General features: G+C 38.2%; 1 protein-coding gene across 1 annotated transcript in view; it reads right to left on the bottom strand.

Annotated features, from left to right (window-relative positions):
- Positions 1 to 181: 181 nt before the first annotated feature.
- The window catches only part of LOC122806493 (small nuclear ribonucleoprotein E), a 38,023-nt gene continuing 23,714 nt past the window's right edge, over positions 182 to 14,490 (bottom strand). Inside the window, exons 3-5 of the mRNA XM_044076993.1 lie at positions 2,681 to 2,743; positions 966 to 1,044; positions 182 to 518 (exon numbers count right to left, since the gene is read on the bottom strand). Of these exons, the coding sequence (XP_043932928.1) occupies positions 463 to 518; positions 966 to 1,044; positions 2,681 to 2,743 (198 nt within the window). The 3' untranslated portion in view covers positions 182 to 462. The remainder of the gene's footprint in view (positions 519 to 965; positions 1,045 to 2,680; positions 2,744 to 14,490) is intronic.

Genomic DNA, 14,490 nt, shown 5'->3' with positions numbered 1-14,490 from the left:
GATGTGGTTAAAGTTAAGCTATTCATCAAGTCTGTGCTAAGATATCAAGTCAGCACCTGGCATTCTGTACTATGTACAACATATCAAAAAATGTACATCTGAACAATTTCTTGCACCAATTCTGACTGCAGAACTGAATTTGCAAACTAGTAGCCCAAGGAATTTAGACTTGCAAACATAGTTACAGAAAGCTTCACATTTATTCTGCGTCAAACCCAACACATGCTACAGTTAGAAAGTGAACCACTTAAATACAAAATGAAATAGATTTCAGCTTAGAGAAGGGAACGTATAGTACAGTACTCTTCGGAAGTTTCTATACTGTAGAAAACATTGGTCAACTCAACTTGGAGAACAGGAAGTTTCTGTAAGGCATTTTACAAAACATTTATAAAAATTCTAAACAAATTACAATCAAAGAAACATGTATATAAAATGACCAAATGTCATCTGGGTTAAGTTCTATCCTGAAACACTCTGTAGTAACGTGATGTTGTCACCCTTCAGCATAATACGACCTGACAGGGAAGGAAAAAGAAATCTTTATTACACATTCTCCAACTTGGAGAGAAACAAAAGCTTTTATTTTAATACCAGTCTCCCTCATTTCCTAAATTAATGTGTACACATTTACCTGGGTACCACTCATGCTGCCTCACCAGCATTCACACAATGATTAGTCAAGCTACAGTCCCAAGTGCATCAATACTGTCAACCAAAACTAACACTTAAAACTGAAGTTTGCACGCTAGGCACCCCCCCCCAAATAAAAAAAAAACTAAGGTACTAAAACAAGTACAGCAGCAGCTAGTTCACAACAGTAACACAAACATGTACCCCCCCACCAAAAAAATTTGCTTCCGACAGTATAGGCGTATGCAACCAAAATAGGCCTACATTAATCAATCCCTCATCTTAAACACAAGGTTTGGTTGTTAAATTTAGACTTGACGAAACAGTCTTACCCAGGGGCTTTCTTGCTTTTGATTTCATGTGGATTTCTTCAGCATCATCCAAAACCAAGTTCATGTATTCATCAAATCCCTAGATAGAAAAAAGGGATAACCAAAAGATCAATGGATGCCCTCTCTAGCATAAAGCTTACCCCAAGTGACACAATGATACCAAAAGGAATCAAAAAGGTATTCCAATTAGTTAATTTGGGTATTGGCATGACTTCACAAAGCCAAATTCTTATAGGTTTAGTGACAAGTTCTAGGCTAGCTGCCCTTGCAGGCCATTTTAAGCCTCAGTTTCCCTTTTTGTGCTCCAATTAACCCACCACATTTGGTTAGAGCTCAGTCATACCCATCATATGGTTTATACATAATGTGCAATGAGAATAACTGATCCCACAGATAATTTAAGTGGACCCATGCATGAGAAAACACATGCAGGAGATGCCTCTAGTACAGGGGTCAGCTCTGGTGGCAATTGTTTCTCCATCCCCAAGTTAGTTCAAGAGCAGTGGGTACCCTCTGCAAGATATATCTGTCCCTCCAAACTGTTCTGTCAGGATATGGTGTATTCCAGACCTAGGTCAACTTTTAACAATCTGGGGATACAGGAGACAGGGCTATCAGTACAAACACGTTTAGGCCTTGCACCATTTTAGTAAGCTGTGGGCGTTCCAACTGTTGCATGTGGCTTGACAGACAAGCCCGAGTGGAGCAATGACATCCATAGAGTTAAGACACAATCTGTTTATAAGCTGTGCAATAAGGACTCTTTTACAAGAGGACACATGTCAAGTCACTGTCCACAGGTTTCATAGGCATTAACCAAGCTAATGTCCGCAAGGCCCCTTTTAAGCCTGGCCATGCATAGGAGTTTAAACGAATGACAACTTTCCTCTCCCCAAGACATTTAATGCAGGTCAAAGGCCAAGGTACAACTAGCCCCATTCCTGTCTGTATTACTACTAACAAGGTACAAACTAAAAAAACTGCTTTTTGTCACAGGATCTGTGATATTAGAGACAGACAAGTCAAACAGGATGCTTTGTCTACCCTGGGAATCACAGTAGTTTTGCCAACTGCCACAGACTAAGCAGCCATAAGCAAAACAAAGTGAATGCTTCAAGGCTTTACTAATTTGTCATCCTACAAAGGCAAAGCTGCCTAATGGACAAAGTTATGGCAACATGCTCCATAACGGAACTGAAACAGTTGGATATTAAAACAGTATGTAGAATCTGTGCACCTCAGATGGGAATCCCCTCATCACCACCATAGCATTCTGGAAAGCTGCACCAAGGACCTCAGTGTGGGCTCTTAACATACAAGGTGCACTTCAAATTAATTCTTAGCTTGACACAGAACTCTTCTTAATGCAAAGGGTGCTTCATTGTTAGCTAAAGTGGCAAACTTGTGCTACCTACTCCTGTTGCACCCCCCTTTTTTCTTCACATCAGCTTGCAGCCTGTCCAATTTTACTCTAGGCATAGTGGGCTCAGTGACCCTACAGACCACCATTAGTTGAGATAAAGACAAACTAAGTAGGTTGCCAGTTTTTTCCTTGCCATATATGCATGCAGTCACACCTATAATTAAGTCTCCCTATTCAGGTGAAGAATGTCTTTAAAAGTATGACTAATCCTGGTCTGAAAACAGAACGGCAGTAAAAGGATAAAAACGAGTAACGTTAGGACCAAGAACCTGAATGTGGGGATATTACTTACAATAATGCAGCCTTCTATCCTCATGTTCACTTGTTCATACAGCCAGACCTGGATTCTTGACCTCTGCAGATGAGGAAAAAAAACATGAGTGAATATGTAGCTTTCTGGTAATTCTGAAGCCTATTTGTTTTCAGATGTAGACCGAAGCAGACATTTGCTGTCAGAGGGACAGCAGTACATTTGTAGAAAAATCATGCACCCCAATTTTTTTTTTTTTTTACTGAGCAGACAGTATACTCCTTTATGAGAGACATTCTCACTGTTCTGATATACTGGGGGGGGGGGGGTTATTCAGTTTATTGACCCAGTAATTTCACAAGCACAAGTAAAATTACATGTGAATATTTTGATAAGGATGCAAACTAGTTTATTGACCCAGTAATTTCACAAGCACAAGTAAAATTACATGTGAATATTTTGATAAGGATGCAAACTCCTCTTACAGAACCATTAGACATTAACTGAACACAAATGATAGTACAAGCATAAGCACATTAATTTGGAGAGAGAAAAAACCTCAAAAGCCAAGAAACTAGCGTCTCAAAATTACAGGTACAATACCACATTTGTGTACATAAACAAGCACCCACAGTTCAAATTAAACTTGAATGGGCCCAATGCGATCTTTTAGAGGAAGCTTTACCACTACATCACGGATCTTTAAATATCTAGTCTCCCACCAGGACACAAGTGCTCTTCAGCAATTACATTCTGCTAGCTGAGCACACTCAAGCAAATCTGCAGTCTGTGGCTACCACTCCATCTATACAGTAGCACACTCAAGCAAATCTGCAGTCTGTGGCTACCACTCCATCTATACAGTGTAAGAAGGAATCAGTATTGTAAACTAAACAAGGATATACATTTTGAGCTTCAAGAGCAGGGTCAGTCCACCCAGGCATTCTACTTGTATGTTTTATGAGAGTGAAGCTATTACATTAGCAGTATTTCTTAGTAGTTCTCAGCTTGCTAATAAAACTGACTGTTGTAGCCTTGTCCCCCCCCCCCCCGATAGTACAGTAATCCTAACTGTCCAGTAGACAGTATAGATTTTGATTCACATCGCTGTGACTAAATTAAATTAACCATCAAGCAGCCCTCTCAGTTCTTTCTGCCTTAGTTTGTATCACTTGGAGGATCACCTGCTTATTTGCATCTCTATCATTGCTAATGTATTTCCCTACTCTAATATGTGCACAAACTGGTTACTAATCAGCAAGTCAATGTAAAGACACATTCCCAACCTTAATAAACTTTGCTGTCTCTTCTCTCCTTCACTTTACAGGTAGTTTGAATTATTACTTACCCTCTCTGAGGCCTTCACTCATTTCCACTGATTGCCTCTCTGGTTTCTTTGCATTTCACCTGGTTTACACCCCTTGTGCTATCTCCCTCCCCCAATACAAAGTCTATATTAGTATCCTGCTGAGCATGGAGCCATCTTTAAATCTCTAGTCTCCCACCAGGACACAAGTGCTCTTCAGCAATTACATTCTGCTAGCTGGTAAGCCATTAGACCTCAGGAATTTCTTTTAAGTGTTCAGATTTGTAAAGTAATACTTACTTTTTGCTGTATTTGGATTTATACAGCTAGTATTCATTTTTCTGATTCCTGACTACTGATCTGCCGTTGTTACCTGCTGTTATTATACCTGGCTGATTGTTTCCTCTCAGCAATTTCCTACTCCTTTGGCTCTGCCCTGTTTCCTCTCAGCAATTTCCTACTCCTTTGGCTCTGCCCTGTTTCCTCTCAGCAATTTCCTACTCCTTTGGCTCTGCCCTGTTTCCTCTCAGCAATTTCCTACTCCTTTGGCTCTGCCCTGTTTCCTCTCAGCAATTTCCTACTCCTTTGGCTCTGCCTGCTCAGCCCTTCGGGCTCACTCCGCTCCCCTCCCTGCCCCCATATCCCACCCGCCCCTGGGACCTCTACATTTATCCCCGCATAACCACACCCACCACATTCCCTAGCCAATCGGAACATATTCTACATCTCCACCCACTCCATAGCAGTCCAATCCCACACCCACCCTTTCCCTCTCTGAACACATACCTACTATATACAATCCCCACTCATCTCAACATGTCCTACACTCACCTTCCTCTCCTACTACTAACTCTTCTAACTATTCTTACCTCTACCTACCTCATAACCTACTATGAGCAACCTTTAAATCCTACCTTTTGTACTCCACACAAACATACCCTAGCTACCCCCCCAACTACACTCACAACCCATCACAGTCCCATATACAGCAACTCATATCTTGAACCTAAATATCATCGTCTCTCACACATCAAATACCTTATTCTTCAACTCACAAAACACTTGCACAGCATCAAAACCTCACAACTAACTAACCTTATTCATGGTTTATCATTAATTGATGGAGACATCCACCCCAACCCAGGCCCAAACACAGACATACCATCCCCTAATTCCCAAACTATGATACCTATGTCTACACCACAAACTAAACCTCCCAAATCTCTCACAATAGCTCATCTTAACATCCGTAGCATATGTAACAAACTTCCTGCTCTTCATGCCCTACTAGAAGTCCAACAGTTTGACATTCTCTGTCTTACTGAAACCTGGCTGAAACCCACAATAAAAGATAAGCGAAATTATCCCCCTGGCTATAACATCCTAAGACAAGATCGCCTTAACAAAAAGGTGGAGGAGTAGCTATACTCTTCAAAACTGGACTGGAAATAAGTAAATCAGCCCTTACCCCACCACATGACTCTAATGTTGAACTGATTATTTCCAAACTCTCCCTAAACTCACACAAAACTATTAATATTATCTGCACTTATCTTCCCCCAGGCACCAATTCACCCATATTAGAAGACCTACTAAACTGGTTTTCAATTAATCTCCTTCAAGAAACAATACTACTAAGCGACTTTAATATTGATTGGAACATGTGCAAACAAACTAATCCATCTACCATTATTAACCTGCACGGATTCCATCAAACCATTAACTCCACAACTAGAACAAATAAAAACAACAACAAAGAAACCATTCTCGACTGGATCTTGACTAATAGTCCAACAAATGTATTCAACAGGTACCCTCCCAGATGACCTTAGCGACCACTCTCTCACATACATCATTAGGCACAAAACTCATCTAACACCTCCTCCTCTAATTCGCTCATCTCGCAGCAAAAAACATTTTAACCTTCAGCAGTTTCAAAATGAACTCAGCTTGATTACTGGTCACCTCTAAAAACTCTCCCAATAGATGAAGCTGTTAACCACTTTAATAATACCTTTCTTACTATTCTCGATCATCATGCCCCCATCCGTTCTATACAAATGAAATCTAAGACCGCTCAATGGCTAACAACCAACACCAAACAACTTATCCTTAGTAAGAATAAAGCATGGACTAAATGGAGAACCACGAAAGACTCTTTTGATCACCTTAGCTTCAAACAAAAAAGGAACAAGACTAAGCTTGCTATCAAACAAGATAAAAGGAACTATTACACCAAACTACAGCAATCCTCCCACCACCAACCACAAAAATTTTGGAAATCAATTAACTCACTACTATCCCCCGGCAAGGTTGAAACCCCCAACCCACTAGGCTCCTGCCCTGACTCTCCCCTACAAACAGCTAACGCATTCAATAACTTCTTTACTTCAACCATACTTAAACTGGCCAACCAACAAAGCCCTGACACCCCTTTACTAGGTAATACTAACTGCACTCCACCTCTATTTCAACTTAAACCCATACCTACTTCCTATATTCTTAATTTACTTCAGAAACTCAAACCCTCAACCCCTTCAGCTGACAAATTGCCAGCAGAATATCTCCAGCTAGGTGCTAAAGCTATTGCCTACCCTATCTCTATTCTAATCAACAGAACCATAAAAGAAAGTACTATACCCTCACTCTGGAAAATCTCCCACACCATCCCTCTCTTCAAAGGGGGCGATTCATTTGAGTACTTTCGAACTACTGCCCTATAGCACTGCTATCTCCTATTGCTAAAATAATGGAGAAATGCATCCACAAACAGCTTTTAAATCACCTCCTATCTAATAACCTTTTAGCTACTTGCCAACATGGCTTTCGTCCCTACCATAGCACCACAACAGCCTTATTATCCTTCATAGACTCCATTAATATAAACGGAATAACAATCTTCTTTCATCTGCATTCTTTGTAGACCTGTCAAAAGCCTTTGACATGGTGAATCACAAACTCCTCCTACATTGTTTAAAATCTCTCTCTCTCAATCTTGCTTTAAGCTGGTTTACTTCCTATCTTCAGAATCGGAAACAAGCTGTTTTATGGAACAATCTTTCCGAACTTCTCCCTACCACTTTAGGAGTACCTCAGGGCTCCATCTTAGGTCCTCTTATTTTCCATCTTTATTAATGACCTGTATCTAGCCACCCCACTAACTACTTGCATTCAGTATGCCGATGACACCACCATCATCTGCTCTGCCACAACCCAAGCTGACCTCCACTCACTTACTCAAAAAACTTTTACCACCATAGAACAATGGTTCTCCAATCACTGCCTTCTCTTAAACCCTAAGAAAACTAAACTTCTCCTCTTCTCACCCACACACCTGTCTCCCCCTATTAGTTTCACACTTACTTCTAACAATGGCACCCTTATCTCTCCTGACCAAACAACCAAACTTCTAGGAGTTACTATCAACAACCTACTAAAATTTGATTTTCATATCCACTCTATCATAAAAGCAACAAAAAATTAGGTTCTCTCTACAGAATCAAATCTTTAACTCCTGAAGCAACTACCATAGCCAGAACTTATCTTATCTCTACTCTACTATATGCATCCCCCATATATACTAATCTTTCTAAACATAACATCAATAGGCTTACAACAGCCTATAACAACATTGCCAAATTTGCCACTGCCTCTCCATATAAAACACATCACTGCCTGAACCTCCTTAACCTAGGGTGGCTGGAGTTACCTCACCTAATTCAATACTATCAGCTTACAACTGCCCATAAAGCCCTTCACCACCCAGAAGAGATACCAATGCTCTCCACCCTGATAAAACCCTATAACAACCTAAAAACCCTACGCTCTTCCAATAAAATACTGATTCAAACCTCTCTATCAAAGAATACAGCAGGTGACTATATTTTCCAACTCAGTTGGTAAAATTTGGAATCAACTTCCTACAGACCTCTTAGCCCAAACTTCTATCACACTATTTAAAACTCAACTGAAACATTTTCTAACCAATCACTGGCTTTGCTCTTGCAATAACCCTAGCTGATCACATACCTCCTACCTTCTCCTGCACCCTTTGCACTGTCTCCCAACTCTATTTCTCCATTTTATTTTTCATCTCTACCTGAGAAATTGACTCTCTCAACTTCAAACTAAAATTTTCTAGTAACTCTATCTTTTGCTTTTAAACTACTTAATTATTTCTGTCTCACATTTTATATACCTGTACTGAAGAAATTTGATAAGTCTCTGTTTTCACCTTTTGAACTTACTGAAAAGATAGCCTAAATGCCTGTTTTAGTTGAGTCTTAAATTCCTATGTAATTATGAATGCCTGTTTTAGTTGAATCTCAAATTACCTTTGTACTTTGACCTGTACTGTAGAAATTTGATAGTCTCTGTATTCACCTTTTAACTTACTGAAAGGAAAGCCTATATGCCTGTTTTACTTGTGTCTTAATTCCCTATGTAATTTTAAATCCCTGTTTTAGTTACGTCTTAAATTACCTATGTACTTTGAATGTATTTTTTTTGTTATTATGCATTAGATAGTGGAGCTTTTCTCCTCGGGCCTCCACTGAAAATGGACATGTATCCAGTTGGACTAGCCCGGTTAACAAATGTAAAATAAATAAAAAATAAAAATAAAAATGTTATACAGAAACAGGGCTGTGCGATGCCATCTCAAGTTGTGCCAATTGTATTCATGGCCAGCTAGAAATAAAGCGCCATGTTTTATACAACACAGATGGATTAGTGTCTTCATTAGCCTGTGGGTTTCTGTTCCAACCCACAGAACCAACTGGCTGCTTCTGCAGCTAAAGGTGAAGGTAGAGCTCCTCCCTCCTACCCATAATTCACCACTCCAGATTACCTCAGATTGCACTTGCAATAAGTTAGTTATCCAAGGTTAGCAACCAGGCCACTATAGCAAAACACAGGAGAAAAAGGTCAGGAGCTCAATAAAGAACTGTGGTTCCTATGACCACATCCATCAGACCTCTCGAAGTCTTGGCCTAGAGGAAGGTCAAGGAAGAAAGTTTTTACCAAAACATTCCATCTTTATCTGATGTGGTCATCTTCAGATATTAGAGAAGATGTGGGGGCAGAGTCCCCAACTACAATAACCTAGGATGGCCCTCATGGAAGGCTGCTCCAGAGTACAGCAGGGCAGACGGCATTTCTGCACCTGGAGATTACTACCTTGGCCAGATGGTTGACACCAACGGGTTTACCTTTAACATCTGTAAAGCATACAAACTAATCAGACTTCCTGAAAAACTGTCGGAAGTAAAAACGTAGTTGCCTATGTATACCAAACAAATGACCACACCCTCCCTTATCTGATAAGAAAGAAAACAGGAAGAGTAATAGATTTACATTATCTTCCCTACAGACTTTAGGCAAAAAGGACAGTTACCCTATCTGAAATCTCAAGTAAGAAATTTGCAGGAAAGAGGCTCAGACTTATCTGAAATAGCAGCTACCAGGAACAATGTCTAAGAAAGCAGCTTTAAATCTACTGTATCTGTTGGTTCTGGGGGGGGGGGGGGGGGGGGGGGATGGGACAGGACTGAAGCTTGCAAACATTACTGTAAAGTTCCAAGGAGAAGAATCTTATAGGGGACAAAGCAGAAAGGAGCCCCTTAGAAAGGCCGTTTTACAGTATGGATGAAGCCAGAGGAAGAATCCAGCCCAAAATGAAAACTGGATAGCCACTAGCTCTATATTGAAAAAAGCAAAAAGTCTACAACTACCTTGACAGGGGATGTGAAAGGATCAATTTCTTTCCGTTTCACCCAGAGAATCTTTTCCATTTGGTCTTAAAAATCCCAAAGATTTATGGGCAGAGATCAATATTTTCTGAACGGGAAGAGCCTGGGGTGTCCCAACGATGACTGAAATTAACCACTTGGTTTCTCCCAATTCCAGTCATTGAATGTCTGGGTGAGGGTGCCCTGATGGGTGAGAAAGTAGAGTAATAATCCAAAAATGAACAAACCAAGAAAAAAAATCTTTCTGTAGCCAGACGGTAAGCAGGAAACACACCAGCAAAGGTCCAAATGTTTTAATACTTCCAGATAAACCAGCAGAATAAAAGGCAGAATAAACGCTCAACCAAATTGCGTTTTCGTCTTCAACAACTGTGACTTCAGATACTGAAAACAATTAATCAAAGTTTTATATATGTGAAAACATTTCAAGTTAACCTATCAGTCAGAGTGCATCAAATAACAGCCAATCATTACACTGTCCTAGTTAAAAAACTTTTAAATAAAACATACATATATACAAAATCAATACATTTCTTTCTTAATTTAAGATAAATATATTTAAAAAACAGGTATGTTTAAAAACTCCTAGTTTTCTAGTATTAAATACTTTCTCATGCATAAAAATGTTCCATTTGAAAACTTTAAATTAAATATATGTTTAAAGCAATTGATTTAGTGAAATAATGTTCCTTTTACTTAACCTTGGTAAATAGCACCATCTATTGGGCTCATTCAAAATTACAATTGGAAGATATATTTCTTTGTTATAAATCTGCAGCTTTTAATTTGAGTACTGGGGTTATAGAGATGGCATCATTAAGCCCAGGTTTAGTGGCATTCAAATATATTTGCCACCAAAGTTCTCTGTAACCAACCCTCTCGCAACCAGAAGCAAGGAGAAGATAGCTGGTGTACAGGGGAAGGAACCGAACGGTTAACAGGAGCCAAATCAAAAAGGAAACGGCACAGAAGCAACCTCATGTACCAGGAGTGGGACAAGGAAGTACCGAATGGTGAAACCTTTAATCCGGTGAAAACACCGATGTTGTTGGCGCACATGGACAAAACGAACACCTCTATTGGGTTGTCGGCAGGTGCCGACAACAGTATGGAGAACCCCAGCCCTTCAAATAGAGGCAAAGGTACTGTAAATACTTCTTTCCACACTTCGTGGAAGAGGAAAAATACAAGTGATTGGTTAAAGAGACCATTTAATATTCAGTTTGATAACGCTAACAAGCGTTTATCAGCAGATGGTACTAGCTATTTCAACAAACTTGACAAGTTACACAGTTTAATGTTGAAGTTTAAAACGCTGACTATAGAGAACGAATACTTGACAGAATGTATTAACAGGAAAGTGGTTCCTAAGGGACTACGATTGTACAAATACCCCAATAATGTTGTAGGGGGTTCTGATTTTCATCATGAATTATTAAATGTATTTAATCAGTGTGGGTTAGAAATTTTGAAATTAATTATTAAAGAGAACAATAGAGTGCAGGAATGTTTGAAGCAAGAAATTGAAATTTTGGATGTAGGTATTAAGGAAGATTTAATGTTCCAAATTACTGAAGAAAAAGAAAAATATTACAAGGTAAAGGAAGACATAGATTGGAAATGCAGGGAAGTGATTGATAGAAAAATTAAACTACAGAGAGACATGAATGAGTACGAGAACAATATTAGTTACCCTAAGCCACCCTTTAAGAAAAATGATTTTAGACAGGTGGACCCCCCCACCAATTATAATGGTGATGATACAGATGGGAGAATGTATTCCGAATATGACAATGAATTTCCACCATTGGGAAGAGAACCATTTAATTCCCATATGTATCAAAATGTCAGTCAAAATTTTCAAAAAAGGGGGGGGGAGAAGGGGAAGTATTAGGTTTAATACACCCCACCCTGGATTTACTTTACCATCAAGACAACATACAGATAGATGGTATTAGACACACACTAAACAACTTTACAATTTACAATTTTAGTAATGTTATCCCTACAAAACAACATTTTCATCTGTTGAGTAAAGGATTCAAGTTTATACCCTCTGTGAAAGGGGAGATGGTGAAGACCATCATAGATTTAAAATTATTTTTGAGAAAAATAAACTTTGACAATGTGTTTTCTTCAGCTAATGCCAGCATTAGATTAAATAGACCTCCTCAAGACTCAGGACTAGTACGTAGAAGTTTATTTAACCCCCCTTTGCACCCGCAAATTAGAAATTTTGAACAGATGTTGGAAAAAGAAATTAGAGAATTATATGAAGAGAGGGTTATGGAGTTCAACCTGTCTAAACAGGAAAATGAGATATTATATGAACTAAAGAACAATAGGGATTTGAGAATAATGAAACCGGACAAAGGGGGAGGTATTGTCTTCATGGATATCATATATGAAGGCAAAATGAATTCTATATTAAATGACATTGATAAATACACCCTTGTCTCACTTAATGAAATGAATTTAGCACATTATGAAATTGACAACTTACTAAAAAATATGTTATATGAAGGATTATTGGACAAAAAAACATTTGAATTTTTGTATGTGGAAAAACCTAGAACACCAATAATATTTGGAATACCTAAGGTCCACAAAAATATGGAAGACCCGCCTTTGAGACCCATTGTCTCGGCAGCAGGGTCAAAAACTCTTCCATTAGCTAAATATGTGGACCAGAAGGTAAAACATATAAGCACAGGGAATCTACACACATTAAAAGATTCTTGGGACCTTCTAAGGTGTATTGGGCCAAGTCTATATAATGACAACTTGATATTTATCACAGTAGATGTGGTAGATCTCTTTTCATGTATTCCACATAGTGAAGGCATGGCCATGTTTGAGGAAATGATCTATAGGGACACTAAATTAACTCAAGCTGAAAAAAGTGTTACTACTGGTTTGGTGGATATGGTCTTAAGATACAATTATTTTACATTTCTTGGTGAATACTACAAACAGATTCAGGGCATAGCGATGGGCATGGCGTGTTACCACCTATGCAAATATAGTCCTAACTAAATGGGAGGAAGACTTCATAATAAATTCTGAGTATAAGGAATGTTGGACATTGTATCGGCGCTTTTTGGACGACATTGTCCTTTTTTGGATAGGAGGAATAGAAAAATTCAGGGAATTTTTCAACTATATCAATAATTCAACTAACTTTCTGAAATTTACATGTAATTTTTCTAGGGACAAACTACAATATTTGGATGTGGAAATATATAAGACAGAGGGTGATTTTGAAACCAAAATCTATAGAAAGGAAACCTTCTGTAACTCCTTCCTTCACTTCACTAGCGCACACCCCTCACACTGCAAGAAAAATATTGTCAAAGGGCAGTTTGTGAGGGGTAGTAGAATGACCAGCTCTAGTGAAGATTTTCTGGTTGAATGCAATACATTAAGCAAAATGTTTGAGGAAAGGGGTTATCCACACGATTTTGTGACAAATTTGAGAACAGAAGTTGAACTGGGTAGAGCGACCAAATTTCAACCTATAAAGGGACAGAAAATTGTCAATAGACTTACAAATGAAAATATGGACGTTGATCCAGAAAGTAAGTATGAACAGGCTTTAATCATGGAATTCAACATGTCCAACATTAGATTTAGTGAAGTCTTTCGTAAAGAATGGACTAAATTTTCAGATTTATCTGATCTAAGTAGTATTAACCATTTAACACCTAAAATTGTATATAGGAACTCTAGGACCATTAAGGAAATTTTAGAGTCCAATACCAAGGAAAACAGAATAAGTTATGGAATTGATGGACAAGTAAGGATGGGTAGTTACAAGTGTGGTCATTGCAACCAATGCGAATACATGGCAAATTCTACAGAAATAAGAGTCCCTAGTAGAAACAAAATTATAAAAATTAATGGCTATTATAATTGTGAAACAAGGGGTGTTATATATATAGGAATTTGTAATAAATGCAGGTCTTTCTACATAGGAAAGGCTGAACGAGTCTTGAGGAGACGAATATATGAGCATTATTATGAAATCTCAAAGGCTAAAGATACTAATGCTTTATATAGGCACACAAGTTTGTAAGGATGCTAAATTTGATTTTTATGTTATTGAGCAGGTAAAAAGGGACATTAGAGGTGGTTTATGGGAAGAGAGGGTTGGTTACAGAGAACTTTGGTGGCAAATATATTTGAATGCCACTAAAAAACCTGGGCTTAATGATGCCATCTCTATAACCCCAGTACTCAAATTAAAAGCTGCAGATTTATAACAAAGAAATATATCTTCCAATTGTAATTTTGAATGAGCCCAATAGATGGTGCTTTTTACCAAGGTTAAGTAAAAGGAACATTATTTCACTAAATCAATTGCTTTAAACATATATTTAATTTAAAGTTTTCAAATGGAACATTTTTATGCATGAGTAAAAGTATTTAATACTAGGAGTTTTTAAACATACCTGTTTTTTAAATATATTTATCTTAAATTAAGAAAGAAATGTATTGATTTTGTATATATGTATGTTTTATTTAAAAGTTTTTTAACTAGGACAGTGTAATGATTGGCTGTTATTTGATGCACTCTGACTGATAGGTTAACTTGAAATGTTTTCACATATATAAAACTTTGATTAATTGTTTTCAGTATCTGATGAAGTCACAGTTGTTGAAGACGAAAACGCAATTTGGTTAAGAGCGTTTATTCTGCCTTTTATTCTGCTGGTTTATTTGGAAGTATTAAAACATTTGGACCTTTGCTGGTGTGTTTCCTGCTTACCGTCTGGCTACAGAAAGATTTTTTTCTT

The sequence above is a fragment of the Protopterus annectens genome, chromosome 7.part0 (assembly GCF_019279795.1).
Source record: "Protopterus annectens isolate FY-2018-M chromosome 7.part0, PAN1.0, whole genome shotgun sequence".
In the NCBI taxonomy this organism is placed as follows: Eukaryota; Metazoa; Chordata; order Ceratodontiformes; family Protopteridae; genus Protopterus; species Protopterus annectens.
The sequence above is the reverse complement of the archived record's forward strand: the minus strand, read 5'-3'. Positions and strand labels throughout refer to the sequence as shown.